Genomic DNA, 15,732 nt, shown 5'->3' with positions numbered 1-15,732 from the left:
TTTAAAGCTTTATTTCGATTAATGAAAACTATTTTTAATAGTTTCAGTTTTAGTTAACAGTAACAACATTTGTTGTGAGGAGCATGGGAAAAGTTATTTTTAAAAGGAAAAATTTATAAAAGTATAAATAATGCTTTAAAGAAAATTTAAAATGTGTCTTTTAATTGTTTGTTTTATTAGTGTCTGGTATCTCAGAAATTATTATATTATTTTAAAATTATTTATGTTTAATTTATTGTTTCAAATGATTGCCGTTTTAAAAAAGATTTATTTTTATTTTTATTATCTAATTTGTAATTTTTTTTTCATTTTATTTCATTATTTTTTAATTAAGACAGCAAGAAGGCACAAAAAGGCCCACGAAAAGAAACTTACCACTTACCATCATGATTAGTGTTGTTTGAACTGATTTTACAAATGCTCATTTTCTTAGAAAGAGAATTTTTCACCCATCGAGTCTTGATTAGACACCGCTCATGCAATAGCCATTATTTACCACTAGATGGAACCATGTCACTAGGGTTAAGATAACAGACAAAAGAAATCATTCCTGAAAATGAACAAAGGGAGAAACAGAGCGGGGAAGAACAAATAGCTAACCCTAATTATTACGCAGCTACTCTCTGTATCAGTTAATCAATTTCAGTTTAGTGTGCTTTAAAAATAGATCAATAACTGTACAGTTTTGAAAAAATAAAAATTAGTGCATTAAAATGTAGGGGGAATCCTAGCCACCTTAACTTACTTCAGAGGTGTCCATGACTAATAATGCTAATAATATTAATAATAATTTGTTTTATTATTGTTTAGTATTACATTTTTGCATTATTATTATTTACGTTTTTTTTTGTTCTTCATCCAAGTTATCATACCCACGCTGAAGCAAAAAACTACAGTAATAAGCCTGTATGTATTACAAGACCTGAATTTTAAAACTTCATTGTTTAATTGAAACAATTATCTAGCCAAAAGCAATTCTTCATAAAGCTAATCAATTAATACAAATGAATTACTTTGAGTCATAAGTATAGAGCCAAGATGGCTGCGTGGTGGGGTCAGTTTCCACCGAATGAGGGGCAAAACAAATGGTCATTCGTAAGCTGAGCCGCGCATGCGCAGGAGCCCAGTGCCGCGTAGGGCTTTCAGTTTTTTGGACTCCAGTCGAGGTGGGTGACGTCATGCAGCAGTCCAGTAGAGGCTCCACTTTTCCCCCTCACTCAAATTGTAACCACCAGCATCAGAAGCGGTGGGGCTCAGAAAAGAGGAGCCTTTTTTATTTTTATTTTTTGCAGCGAGGACCGCCAAAGGACGATTTTGCATTTGTATTATCCTGATTTTGCAAAAGGAATAAATTGATCACAGAGAAGACCGCTTTGATTTTAAGGATTTTTTTTTAAAGACACCACATACCTCTGTTTGCATGCTGTTATTCAGTAAGCAACATACATGACCGTGCCATTGTACAACACCTCCCCTTTTTAGGCTGGAAAAGCTTTTTTTATGTATAGATTTTAATGACACATTGTCTGCTGTGCATTATTATCTGCTCAGCTACGTTTGCTAGCGTGTCAGAGGGCGCAAGAAACAACAGACCACGGCGGACAATTGTGAGGTTTGGATGAGGTGTTTGAATCCAGCTTTACGTGAACAATTGTGATATTTCCATAGGCAATGCCATTTTGCAATGCAAACATGTTGACTGTTGGATTGCTTTACCTGGGATTAGTTCTTGCAATAGAGATAGTAGATCCCACCAGAGCCATTGAAGGTGAGTAACCACGATTAAACGTGTTATTTTGTCCATGCATGCATTTAGGAGACAGTCTGTAAAGTTTTCGAGACATGGCCTGGTGATAGTGACCAAGCTACGCGTGGGCTGCTGCTTTCGACACCCAATATGGGCAGCAGTATGATTCTTTCAGGTTTGCAGGATTGATTTGGAATGAATAAATATGCCGAGGAGGGTATTTGCGCAGTTTTGCTATCACCTGTGCTGTGATTGTTACATCTGTCCTGGTTATCCTCATCCAGACTCACGCTAATGAAACATTCGCATTATCAGCATTTGTACACAGAAGCCACAAATCGCCCGGGGTTTTTTTTTTTTAACGCGTTTGTGCCTTATGGGGACAGATTGGAGATGTGGGAGTTGAGTTATTTCGTAATAGCTCCACAGGCCTGTGCATTCGCCGGACTCGTTTATAAATTCAAACGCCTGTCAAATGTTATTCTCCTGCTTGCATGAATTGTTACAGTATGAGTGGAAGCCGAGCTCGCCACAGGTCTATTTGCATGCAGTCCTTTACGCTCCATATTCCCGCATTCATAGCGGTTTATTCAAGTGTACTGGTAGGCACATCCTCTGCTAGTGTTTCTTCGTGCTCGCCCACAAAAGAGTCCTGTCGGCTCTTTAGCGTTTGTTTTGCGTGACGTAAACATCATTATCTGAGATATTTAGGGTTCATCAGTACTTAGCCCAAGTTTGCTCAGTTAGTTTGGATAGAAGTCATTTGAATCCGAATGCATGCTAGATACTCGTCAACTAGTTTTACTTCAGGAGTCAGATTTTTACATTGTAAATCAAGTGGAACAATTGTTTATTATACAAAATTAAACAAAAATGTTCTTAATGTTTTTGTTATCAGAAAAGTATGAATGGTACAAACTATGTTTATGCTGCAAATGAACCTGTATTTAATGTAGTCTGTTTTTTTTGAGTAATATTATAATATTATATAGGTTTTTATAGAATTTTCTCATACCACAAAACAAGTCTGTGTTGGCATATGGAAATGTAAAATGTTTTGCACCATAAAACATGATTGGACACAGACTAATGTCAGCTACAAAAGATATGGGGAGCTTTTTTCCTCCCTTTAAAAGTTGTGCACATTTATATGGTTAGTTTCAGTATAGTATTTGCATTTAGCGTTCTGTTTTCCCTTCTGTCCATGATCAGAACAGACCCGTGACCCGTTTTTGGGTTGTGACCCACAAGTTGAGACCCACTGAAGTAGATTAAAGTATGGTCGTCATTGTCTGACACGTCTTATTGTTCCAAGGCAGTTTTAAGGTATTTAAGACACATTCATATGTCAGATATTTTAAAACACTAAAGAGCTTGATGACCTAGTTATTCCTTTTATAGAAGTTTGTGATGTTAACAATAACAATTCAAATAAATGAGAGGAAAATGGTGCCTACAGAGCACACCGGATGCCTTTTGAATAAATACTCCAGATAGTTTTCTGTGACATCTGTATAAATTATGCAACGGTCCTTTTTAGTATGGCTTAGAAAACTGGCCTACAAATGGCCCACATTTTGAATTATGCAGATCCAAATGTAATGCTCATGCCCAAGAAATAAGTGCATAATGTAGGCGTGATCAAGAGACGTTAAAAGACTGTGATTAACTTTATTTAGTCATTCACTAGTCAGTGCATTGCACATTAACTGTAAAGAATAAGTTGTTGTGTTGTCTAAATGGTATAGTTTTTTATAGTTTACATCATTTATTCACCCTCATGTCATTACGAACCTATATGACTTTATTTCATCTGTGGAATATCCATACAATGAAAGTCAGTGGGGTTCAGTGTTGTTTTTGGAACCCATTGGCTTAAACAAAACATCCAAGTCGTTTTTAGGGTTGACTATCCCTTTAAATCCTTAAAATGATCAGTAATCATCAGTTCTTTCAGGATACTGTTATGTAATTTATATGACTGTTGATGCAGTACCGAAATATGAGTAGTTGTGTCGTAAGTTATGTGACCACTTGATGCCACCTCAGACAGCCTGTCAGATGATTTTGACTGGCGCAGCTGAGTCGCGCTTCTGCCGAGATCTGATAATAGGTTTAGTTGAGGCCACAAAAAAAGAAACCAAGTGAACCTCAGCAGACCTCAGATGAACCTTTATCTTGTCAAGACAGGATTTCGGTGCCTGGGGATGTGTATTTTTTTATTATACTGGAAAGTAAAGATAACGGTCATAAACAAATATTCTATATTTGAACAAACCTCATCTAAGTATACTTAAAAAGAAAAAAATGAGACAAGATTTTCTTGACATGATATGAGAATAACATGTAGGTTTTATGACATATAAATGACCTGGGAGTCTGTTCTGTGGAAGAAGAGGAGGAAATGGTCTGGTGGATGGAGGCAGGGTTGAAGTTCTTGTGCTGTATTGTCTTGCTCCACCTCCACCCTCTGTGGAACATCTGGATATAGGAGACTCATTAGCCTAGACATTATATGGGGAGGAATGGGAAAGCAGACCATTAGTGACTGGCCTTGACTTACAGGATTGGGAGTATGTGTCTGCAGAGGCATTGCCTCACTGTTGGATCACATTTTGGCATGTGATGCTAAGCACTGATTTAATGTACATGTTAGCATTTGTCTTCATGGAATGCAGAGTGACCCTTGCAGTGGTTCAGGCGGAGGTGGTGAGTGGGCCCGAGCTGGAATAGTACTGCTGTCAATGACTACAGCAGGAACTCGTGGCTTTGCGTGGATCACTGTTGGAGCAGGAGAACTGATGCTTTATTATTTATCTATCAGAGTTGACCAGTTTTTCCCCAACGTTTTTTTTAAATTTAGAGCATGTCTGTAAATACTGGAATCTGAATCTGAATATTTAAAGTTATTTTAGTTTCTATTTTATTTTCAGCTTGTCTTTTCAGTTTCATTTTTGATAGTGTTCACAATTTTTTAATTGTTTATTCTAGGTTTTAGTTTTTTTTTCCCAATAAGTTTTTATTATTTTTTTAGGAATTGATATTTACATACTGACCCTTGCAGTGGTTCAGGCGGAGGTGGTGAGTGGGCCCGAGCTGGAATAGTACTGCTGTCAATGACTACAGCAGGAACTCGTGGCTTTGCGTGGATCACTGTTGGAGCAGGAGAACTGATGCTTTTTTATTTATCTATCAGAGTTGACCAGTTTTTCCCCAACGTTTTTTTTTTATTTAGAGCATGTCTGTAAATACTGGAATCTGAATCTGAATATTTAAAGTTATTTTAGTTTCTATTTTATTTTCAGCTTGCCTTTTCAGTTTCATTTTTGATAGTGTTCACAATTTTTTAATTGTTTATTCTAGGTTTTAGTTTTTTTTCCCAATAAGTTTTTATTATTTTTTTAGGAATTGATATTTACATACTATTATATTATTTACTAATATTTTGAATGGGCTGTTATTTTCAGATTTAATTTAATTTAATTTTAGTATAGGCTTAGTAAGTTTAATTGGTAAGTAATTGTATGGACTTTTTCATTTGTATTATTTTTTGTATATTTAGCTTATATTTAGTTATTTCAAAACTTATTTTACTTTCATTTTATTTTATTTCAGCTTTATTTCCATTAAAGATTTATTTGTAATAGTTTTTTTTAGTTAACAGTAACAACACTGATTTTAGGGCTGCCAAATGTGTAAACTGGTATAATTTAAAAACTTATAACACTGTTAAATTTCTCAGCACAGTCTAGTGTTATATAGTGACATTTTTGTGTTTAATAAAGACTGTATACAAAAACAAAGTATTTTTTGGAGTCATTAAATGTATGTTGATGTAGTTTCAGATTTTAATTTGAATTATAATTAAATTTTAATTTCACTTTATATTTTTATCTAGTTTTCTCTAACAATATTAACACTGATAATAACCAACCAGTCTTTTGAACCTTTGCTTGATCAGTGATTCATCTTATATACACATCTGTCTTTGTGTCTCAGATACTCTGGAGGTTTCTACAATCCTCTTATAGCCTGAAATAAGTCCATGAATCCTCATACATTCATACATTAATACATCTACTCATACATTCAGTGTTCATTCAACCAGTCGTTTCTCCCACACCATCTTTGCCCCATCTGATGAATGAATAGAGCTACATTATAAACCTCTTGGTAACATTCTCATTCAGGCTGGGATTTCTTTTGTTGTTGTTATTAGTTGAAGAGCAATGCAATGGCAAAGTCTGTTACGTAACCTTTATTTGATGTAAAATGCTGCAAGCAGACATTCAAATGTGGCAGCTTACTCAAAGGAATATACAGGGTTCAATGCATCTTTGACATACTGTCAGTGCTGTTTGAGGTGCTGATTGTGACATCTCAGACACAGAATGGTGAATGCTTTGCTCATGAATATTAATTAGGTTATGCTGCAAGTATGTAACATTATCTTTTAATGTTTCTATAAATGGTGTATGTGAAGTTCTGGAGTATTTGCTCATTTCCAAATCAAAATTTATATGTAAACTTCAGCCTTATTATTAGAAAAATAATAATTTTTAAAAAGTACTACTTTTACTTTTTTTTTTTTAAATCATTTTTTGCATTTTGTTTCTAATTTCACTAGAACGGGTTATGAACTATGGAAAAGACATAATTTGGAGTGCTTGTCTGAGAAGTATGTGTACTTTAAATCAAAGACATTATAGTAATTAACTAAAACCTTAAACATCTTCGCTGCTTGAAATAAAATAAACTGATAAAAAAAAGTTTATTTTTAAAAAAAATTTTAAGTTCATTTTCACTTAGTTTAACATGATGTACTAAAATAACTAAAACTGAAATAAATATGAATAAAAACATGGACATATTAAAAAACGAATAAAATTGGCAAAACGCACAACAAAATTACTTAAAACAAATATTAATAAAAACTATTATAGTAGCTCAATGATACTAAAATACCACTGCTTTTAATGGAAGTCTATGGGGCACAGCAGATTTTGAAAGTTTAGTCAGGACTAAGTGTGAATGAATTGCTCAAAATTCTGTATTAAGTTGTATTCAGTGTATTAAAAACATGTAATACCACTAAACGTGGTAACTTTCACACAAAACTCCCAAGCTCAAATAACACCATTTTTTGAAAGAATAAATTAATATGAGTGCTTATAACAAAAAAAATAAGCTTCATATTTCTGCTTTTAGACCTTCAAAAGCATAGTAACAGCCAATGTGTGCCTTAAACGTGATTTTTGTTCGTCTCTGATGTTGGCCGTAAGCTTGGCTTGTAATGAACCCGGAACGTTCCGTTTGAAGATTATTCACGGCTTTGACAGAAAATCAGTTTATTTTTGTCGCCGTACAAGAATTGTCTCTTAAAATAAGAAAAGCATAATGTAATAGCATTAGATTGCTCAGCTGGAGTCTTACCACCCAGGGCCTGAGGAGGCTCTAATCTCCCTCTTTTAACCTCCCTCTCCCTGGGATACACGGTAGACTCCTCTGCGACTGAGGGCTAAACCCAGATTTGCATAACCGACTAGATATGGCATGGTTCCTCCTTGTGTGAGAGGTTGAGAGCTGTGGATGAAAGGATATTGTTGATGGTAGTGAGTTGAGTGTGCTGTAATTGGTGTTTTTAGTTTTGCGACATTGGTGTTTACCTATTTAACTGCTACACCCAGGAGGACATGGCTGCATGTAGCAAAACAGAAGAAGATGGGTGCTGTTGACGTGCCAGTGACAGGACACATAAGCGAGTGGTTTATCAAGTGCTTCTGTCAGCTACTAGGATGTAGGACGCAGACATGAGTGTAATGCTTGTCCGTTTCTTTATAGTCTAAAGGTCTGATGTTTTTGAAGGTTGTAATGGATTGCCTTCTTCCTTCCTCACATTAGGCGCAAACATGTCTGCTCAAATGTTGAGGACAGTTGTCATGTTTTCTCAACATCCCACACTCATGTGCTAGAACTCTTTCATATGTTTCTTTCTTACTTTTACTTTTTTGTTTCTGTTTTCACTGTTTTATATATACTACCATTGCTAAAGTTTGGGATCTGTAAGATATTTTTATTTTTTATTTTTAAATTGAATGATGTCTTTTATGCTCACCCAGGCTGCATTTTTAAAAACAAAAATACAGTAAAACAGCAATATTGTGAAATATATATAACATTTCTATTTGATTGTTTAAAATAATTTATTTGTAATTTATTCCTGTGATGGCAAAGCTGAGTTTTCAGTGTCACGTGATACTTCAAAAATCATTCTAATCTACTGATTTGGTGCTCAAGAAGCATTTATTTTTATTATCAATGTTGAAAACGGTTGTGGTGCTTAATATTTTTGTGGAAACCATGATACATTTTTTTTTTCTGGATTCTTTGATGAAGAGAGAGTTCAAAAGAACAGTATTTTAATTGAAATAAACTTTTTTAAACATTATGCTTTTTTACTGCCACGTTTGATCAATTTAATGTTAATCCTGCTAAATAAACATATTTCTTTAAAAAAAATCCCAAACTTTTGAACAGTAGTCTAGTTTTACTCGCAATACCTAGTGTACTGTCAGTGAGTAGGACTGTTTTGTTGCAGTGTAAAAGGGATAGTTGAACCAAAAATTATATTTCTGTCATCATTTACTCACCCTGAAGATTTTGCTAATTCTTTTTTTCCCCATGAAACATGAGTGATAAATGTCCAGAATGTTTTGGCTGCACTTTTCCACGCAGTGAAAAGTGAGCAGGGACTGGACCAAAATGACAAATAGCACCATAAACCATTAAAAGTAACAAATATGATTTGCGTGCTATATTTTCCAAGTGTGAAGCCAATTTAAACATTATGTCCTTTTTGGAGCTAAAAAAAAGCTCCCTTTATGTTCAGCTGATAAAATAAAATCACATGGATTTGGAAGGTATATGGGTTTAGTAAATAATGACAGAATTTTTATTTTTGTGTGACCTGTCCCTTTAACTATCTATTCTCCACTTGTTGGTATATTCCAGATGACCTCGGTCCATTAAAGCTTTTGTCTTGTGTTTTAACACTCTTCATCGTCTCTCACATCTGCCTGTCAGAGTACTGCTCATGTGTGAAAGCAATTCAGATCCAAATCATCTTTGGTGCTGTGATTAAAGACTGTCTGCATCACACCCAGAGCCGTTAAAAAATGCTCAGCCCTAAAGCCTGGAGGTGAATGGCAGTTTACTAGAAATGTACGTTTGACGGTCATGAAAATGACCTGGGGCCTTCATTGTACTCGAGGCTGACTTGTAATCAGTCGTCGTGTTGTTTATATAAAAGGACCAGTATTAGGAAAGAAACTGGTGTTGTGTGGACATCATACCCGCCCTTCAATAGTTTCATAGGTAGTTTACGCCTGGGAACATGTCTTGGCAGCACAATCTTGGTAAATCCTGTCCGTTGCTCTGTGTGTCACAAATAAAGTGTTATTAATTCTAGAAACTCTTTGATAGCTTAGTGAATACAGTGGGCATAAACGTGGCATAAAGGTTTAACTGAAAGAAGACAAAGCAAACAGCTACATGTTATGTTAAAAGAGAATCAGTTGATCAATACACAATGAGGAGCAGGGTGAGACCTTTCATAAATAGATTATTTTTGAGTGCAGAGGACGAGGCCACAATGTAGCAGTTTTGTATTTTATTGTATTTTCCATTTCAAACTACAGGTAAAAAAATCTGGTAAAATAGGAATAAATAAAAACAATTTAATAACGAAAGTTACAATTATAATTTCCATTTCAAAATAAATAAAAATCACAGTAAAATAGGAGTAAATTAAAAAAATGTAATGATAAAAGTTACAATTATAAGTGGGCACTTTAATGTATAAAAACACTCTTCTATCAATTACACACACGTTTGCACTTAATTTACTGTCCTATTCTTTACTTGTTATATTTTTTTCTCCAGATATGGAGTGTTGTAGCCAGTGTTGTTTTTAACTTACAACTAGGGGTGTAACGGTACACGGGTACGTACCGAACCGTCATATTTGTGTACCGTTACACCCCTACTTACAACTATTCAAAATAATTTCCTTTATTAAAATAAAACCGAAGTAACATATTAATATTAGATCAAATGTACTGAAATAAAATACGTTTAAGTTGAAGTGCTAAAGTTAACAAAACCTAAAACTGAAATAAAAACAACGCTAAACAGAAATATAAAAATGTAACAACATGAATTAAAATTACAAAATTAAATTAAACCAAAGTTAAAAGAAAAGTGTAAACAAAATAAATAAATAAACAAATAACACTGCCTGTAGCTCACAAGTGAATAATATTTGTTAGTCATGGGAAGCTATCTTCTGTAGTACAAGATAGACATCAGGGTGGGTCATGATGAGGGAACGTCAAAATTGAGATTAGTGACCAATGACCATCCGACAAGTGGTTACAGGGCTGACAAAGCTTGCAATACCAGTTTCACATCACTTATATGTAACTGATATATGTTTTTCTAGTCTAGACCTCTTACACAATCTGGTATCTGGAAGCCATCTTTAAGCTTTTGGTATGTGCTCACGTATTATAAGAACTTGAAAAGAACTGGTTATTAAGGCCTTTTATTTTCTCATTAGAGAATATAACTCATTGGGATTGGATATAGTGGCCTAGGTAACTGAAGGATATATGTCCTCTTTAAAGGGGTCAAATGATGCAATTAAAATTTTTCCTTTCTCTTTGGAGTGTTCAGTGATTTAATGGGATGTTTCTTAGGTGATGCATTGTGGGTTGTAGTATAGGTGACCTCAATGTGGATGTCCTAATATTATCGATGCAATGTGTAATTGATCTTTTGAAAATCTGATTGTGTTGGCAGTAAAAAAATAAAAAGTAATTTTTAACAATCAGTCTGTTTTTTTTTAAGATGAACAATGATTATCAATACAGGAATCAAATAAATTTTTTATTATTTTTTCCATGTTTAGAAAAACTTGCAAAGCTGACTTTATTTGATAAAAAACAGGGATTTTGTGAAATATTATACAATTTAAAATAAGTGTTTTCTATTTTGAAATGTAAGTTATTCCTTTCATGGCATAGCTACATTTTGAGCAGCCATTCCTCCAGTCTTCAGTGTCACATGATCCTTCAGAAATCATTCTAATGCTGATTTGCTGCTCAAGAAACATTTCATATTATTATCAAAGTTAAAAACAGTTGTTCTGCTTAATATTGTTTTGGAAACCGTAATACATTTTTTTTCTGTATTCTTTGAATATAAAGTTAAATTGAACAGATTTTGTGTGAAATATAAATATTTTGTAACAATAGAAATGTCTTCACTCCCACCACTTGATGAATTTAATGCATCATTACTAAAAAATGAATGTCTTTTAAAAAAAAATCGAACTTTTGAACATTTTTGATGATTATGCAAATTTTATTAAATACATATTTTATGTGTGCAGAGACAGATGTGCGCTACATCATGTCATTTGCATAAAGTTGTTGCATCATTAGACACGCTAACATCATATTGCCAACAGTTGCTTATGTCGCCTCAAATCATCTATTCTAACGAAAATATGAATATATGACTTTAAAAAGGAAATATAACTTTAACATGCTTTATGCTACCGGTCACTGTCAGTGCGAACGCACCCTGATCGTTTGCTTTAATTGTTGCTTTCAGATGACAATTTACTCATTCGAAAAGTTGCTGAGCTTGATTTTATATTGAAATTGGACTTCAGTGGTGTAATTAACACACCATGTTTAGCTTCCACTGTCACCTGCAGGTCTGTGAGGCAGGCGGACATTCCTAAAAGTGTGCCTACAACTTGCAATTACAAACGGGACCTTCAGGAATTTCCCTGAGAATGCATAACAGAGAGTTATGTAGCCGCGTTTGGTGAAACTTCCAGAAATTTTCTGCACTGTAATAAGAACCACCCTGATATACTTGTCATTTAAGCAAAAAAAATCTCGACTCTGTTCCAAAATTTCATTGTGGGCTCCAAAGACCCGAGCTAAACCCGAGAACTTGAGTCTTTTACGAGCCCGTATCCTCACAGAGGACGAGTCTGCAGATGAAATCAATTAAAAGGTGCTGGAATGTGTGGCCGAGGCCTGGAGCTGATTTGGAGGGGCGGTGCGCTGTGAGGGGGAAGTAGAGACTGAGGGGCTGAAAGTGGGTCACGCTTCTCACAGCTGGCCTCACTGTCGCCATGATATAGAAAGGTAACAGCAGCTGGCTCAGATAGGGAACCCCAGATGAGACGAGCCCAGGAGGTCTTTCTCCCTTTTCCTGTCTGCATCCACTGTGGTTTCCCTCCCTTTGTATCACTCGCCACCCACAACTCAATCTTGTCTTCCTCTCATTTCAGCTTAGATCAATGTTAAGCTTAGATGCAAAATGTTTCACAACCAGCTAGTTGATGGGTTGCCTGAAAGATTATTTGACTAATTGTCTTAAAGGGATTGTTTATCCAAAAATGATCATAATTTGCTCACTCTCATCACTTTTGTTTGGTTCCCATTGTTCTTTAAAAAATATTCTCTGTTGTTCCACAGAAGAAAGTCTGAATATTTAGGCTGATTGTGGGTTTGTGTGACCTAAATGGATGCATTTCTTTGCTGCGTTTAAATAAGACACATTCTTTCTTTGAAAATTAGGTAAACTAAGAACAATTTAATTGTATATATTTACATTATTATTATTATTATTGTGTTTTTTAAAAGTTTTTAACTTAACATTGCATCTTAACGTAATGTTTGTGACGGGCCGGTGGGGTTTCAAAAGATAAATTAAATCAAATTGTAACGTAGTTTGTAGGTCGGGAAGAAGGAGGCGGGACCGGCGGACATTTAAACAAACTTTAATAAAATAAACAAACCCAAAATAGCGCGACAGCCCCTCGCGGACGACTGTCGCGCACAAAAGAAACCAAAATACAAAATAAACTCCAGGCCTGGTCCTCTCTCGTCCGACACTGTCGTCACTCCTCGCTTTTATCCTTCCGGAGCTCCTCCGTGAGACTCGAGACCGGTGAGTGGTGCAGGTGTCGCTCATTATCAATTACTCCACCGGCCTCGCTCCGTTCCCACGGCTCTCGGCCCCGCCCCCACTCGTCACACAAATATTTTATTTATAAAATTAAATATTGCATAATTTAAGAAAATAAAAAAGAAAAGAAATTAGAAAAATCTAGATAAATTATTTAACTAGTTTTTGTAGGCCCATTTTTACTTTAATGTATTTTCTTTAACTTTTAACTTTTAATTTAGCTTTGTAATATCTCAGACTTTTTTTTTTTTTTTTTTTTTCAGAAAATGTATTGTTCTTTTGTAATCTCCAAGTGATCTGTTTTGTGAAAATTACTAAAATTGAGACTAATTTAGGCAATTAACATATCTTTTAATTAAACAGCAATTTTGGATGGTTATACTTTTAGACTTAGTTTTTGTAATAAATCATGGCAGAAATGCATTGCAATTGCTTCTGGTGTCCACTGTCTTAGATTTTGTCCAATGTCACAAAAAAAATAAAACTTGAGGTTTTCAGACAAACCACAATAAGCAAATAAAGTTGAAGGGTTAGTCATTCTGTCTTTTTTTTTCATTCCCTGAGTGTAGGCCCTGATGATCCCAAGGTTGTAGGTGATGAATATTTTCCAATCTGATAATGCTTTCCAACAGACATATGAAAAAGTCTCACATTCCAGGTATTCAGTAGTCAAATGTTAAATGCAACTATTAAATGCATTTGCACATTTTGGTGTCTTTGGTGTAAATGCCCCAACATTACCATTTACCAAAATGTACAAAGGCAGCAAAAGTCCAAGTGAAGACAACAGAGATAATAAACAATGAGATGAATCTTGGCTTGAAGTCCTTGAAGTAGGGTGTGCTGAAGTTTCTTGTGAGTATTGTTATGGGATGAACCAGAAGCATGTTCACAATAATAAGTTTGAAATTGTGATTACAGCCCCAAAGCAGCAATACATGTGCACATACATGTTGCTATTTGATGAAACATGGTGGTTCCTTTTCCACTCCCATTCAGTGTTTTTTCCCCACTATGCTGTCTGTAAAGCAGATACGTTCTTAGTTGTGGTGGAAAATGACAGTCAGCCTGGAGGGTACAGGAAAACATTGAAGGACGGTGATGTATGAATGATTGGTTTTTAGCCCGGATTCTTTGGAATTTCACCTCATTAGAAACTGGCCCCATTCTCCAGCCCCAAGCTCATCTCAGATTTGCCCTAGAAAATTAACATCAGAGGACAAACTTGTAAATTGGTTAAACTGCCTCGTCCAGAATTCAGATAAAAGATAAATGTTTTTAAGCTGTAAAGGTGCCTGGATGTAAAACACTCCTGTCGGTTTTTAATGCCCAAGACAAAGCGCAAGTGAATGAGACGGAAGTTTCTTCCGCATTGGCCGGTCTTCTGGCTGGCTCCCAGCCCTTGTGTGGAAACAGCATTTGTTATAACGGGATTGTGGTATTTTCGAATGACTGCAGGGTGATGTTGGGTTGCTTAGCTTGGGAGTCCTGGCCGATGCACCTTTTTGGGATGCTCCTGATGTTTGCAGTTGGGTGCAGGCCCAGAGGGACAAATAAAGGCCTTCTTGATTCCCCGCCATAGACTGAGATGCTCTGAAATGATTAACGGTCCCCCTTGATTTGCACCTTCAAAAACTTGTCAGTAGTTTGGCTGTGTGTTTGGAAAAAAACGGGTCTGAATTAACAATCCACATCTCTGTCTCTTCTTGATTCCCCACCATGACTGAGATGCTCTTGAAATGATTAACAGTCCCCCTTGATTTGCACCTTCAAAACTTGTCAGTAGTTTGGCTGTGCGTTTGGAAAAAAACGGCTCTGAATTAACAATCCACATCTCTGTCTGAAATATTTGTGTGCTTTGAATGAAGGCAAGCTCTGTGGGAAAAGTTGCCTGTGTACTCTGTTCCCCCCAACAACCCCAAAACCTCCAATTAGAGTCACAGGCTCTCCTCCTCGTGGTCGCTCGCTGCCGCTGTGTGATCGTGTGTTAAATTTAGATGCTGAATGTGTTTACTGTCACTTTTTATGTACAGTCGGTAGCCTGAGTGCTGAGAATGCCCTAGTCTGGTTGAAAGATTTAGAACTCAGGAACGCAGAGCCAATAACAGTGTTCAACCTGTTGTCTTCTAACACTTTTCACTTAATGCTGTTGATGGTTATAAACCATCAACCAAGAGTGATTGGACACATTAATAGTAAGATCCCGGTGTTATGAGCATAAGTACTGATAGATGAATATATCTCCCTATATTTTTAGTTCCAGTTTATTTAGCTTTTGCTTTTAAATGGATTTAGTATAGGCTGCCAAAGTTAAAGCTGGTATAATTGAAAAATGTTCAATGCTGTTAAATTTCTCAGCACAGTCTAGTATTACTGTTATCTATTAGCATTTTTGTTTTTAATACTGGTTTAAAAAAAGTCCACAAGTTAATTTAGGTCATATTATAAGTTAGTTTTGAAAATGGAATTGAAAATTTTCCTGTTTTTTAGTTTAGTTTCATTAACGATAATTAACTGTTTGGACATAATTGTCGGTGATTGGTGAATGTATGTATAATCTACAGGATTTACATGTCTCCATCGCCAACTAGGGCTGCACGATTAATCGAATGCGATTGTCATGCGCATTTTGTTAGTAAAGCCGGTTCTGTAATCAGCAGTAAATCATCATCACGTGCTTTCAGATGGAGCTGCATTTACTACACAGAGCCGTAGTTCACTGACAAGTTACGCAAAAACATCGCAGATGATATTACTGCGCGATTATGAAATCAAAGCCAACTAGGGCTGCACGATTAATCGAATGCGATTGTCATGCGCATTTTGTTAGTAAAGCCGGTTCTGTAATCAGCAGTAAATCATCATTACGTGCTTTCAGATGGAGCTGCATTTACTACACAGAGCCGTAGTTCACTGACAAGTTACGCAAAAACATC

The 15,732-nt window shown here is 35.5% G+C and overlaps 1 protein-coding gene across 1 annotated transcript in view; it reads left to right on the top strand.

Annotated features, from left to right (window-relative positions):
• The first annotated feature begins 1,214 nt into the window (after positions 1–1,214).
• The window catches only part of lrp1ab (low density lipoprotein receptor-related protein 1Ab), a 126,047-nt gene continuing 111,529 nt past the window's right edge, over positions 1,215–15,732 (top strand). Inside the window, exons 1-2 of the mRNA XM_016522513.1 lie at positions 1,215–1,433; positions 1,552–1,768. Of these exons, the coding sequence (XP_016377999.1) occupies positions 1,672–1,768 (97 nt within the window). The 5' untranslated portion in view covers positions 1,215–1,433; positions 1,552–1,671. The remainder of the gene's footprint in view (positions 1,434–1,551; positions 1,769–15,732) is intronic.

This window comes from Sinocyclocheilus rhinocerous, unplaced genomic scaffold (assembly GCF_001515625.1).
Source record: "Sinocyclocheilus rhinocerous isolate Xijiao unplaced genomic scaffold, SAMN03320098_v1.1 scaffold148, whole genome shotgun sequence".
NCBI lineage: Eukaryota > Metazoa > Chordata > Actinopteri > Cypriniformes > Cyprinidae > Sinocyclocheilus > Sinocyclocheilus rhinocerous.
The sequence above is the reverse complement of the archived record's forward strand: the minus strand, read 5'-3'. Positions and strand labels throughout refer to the sequence as shown.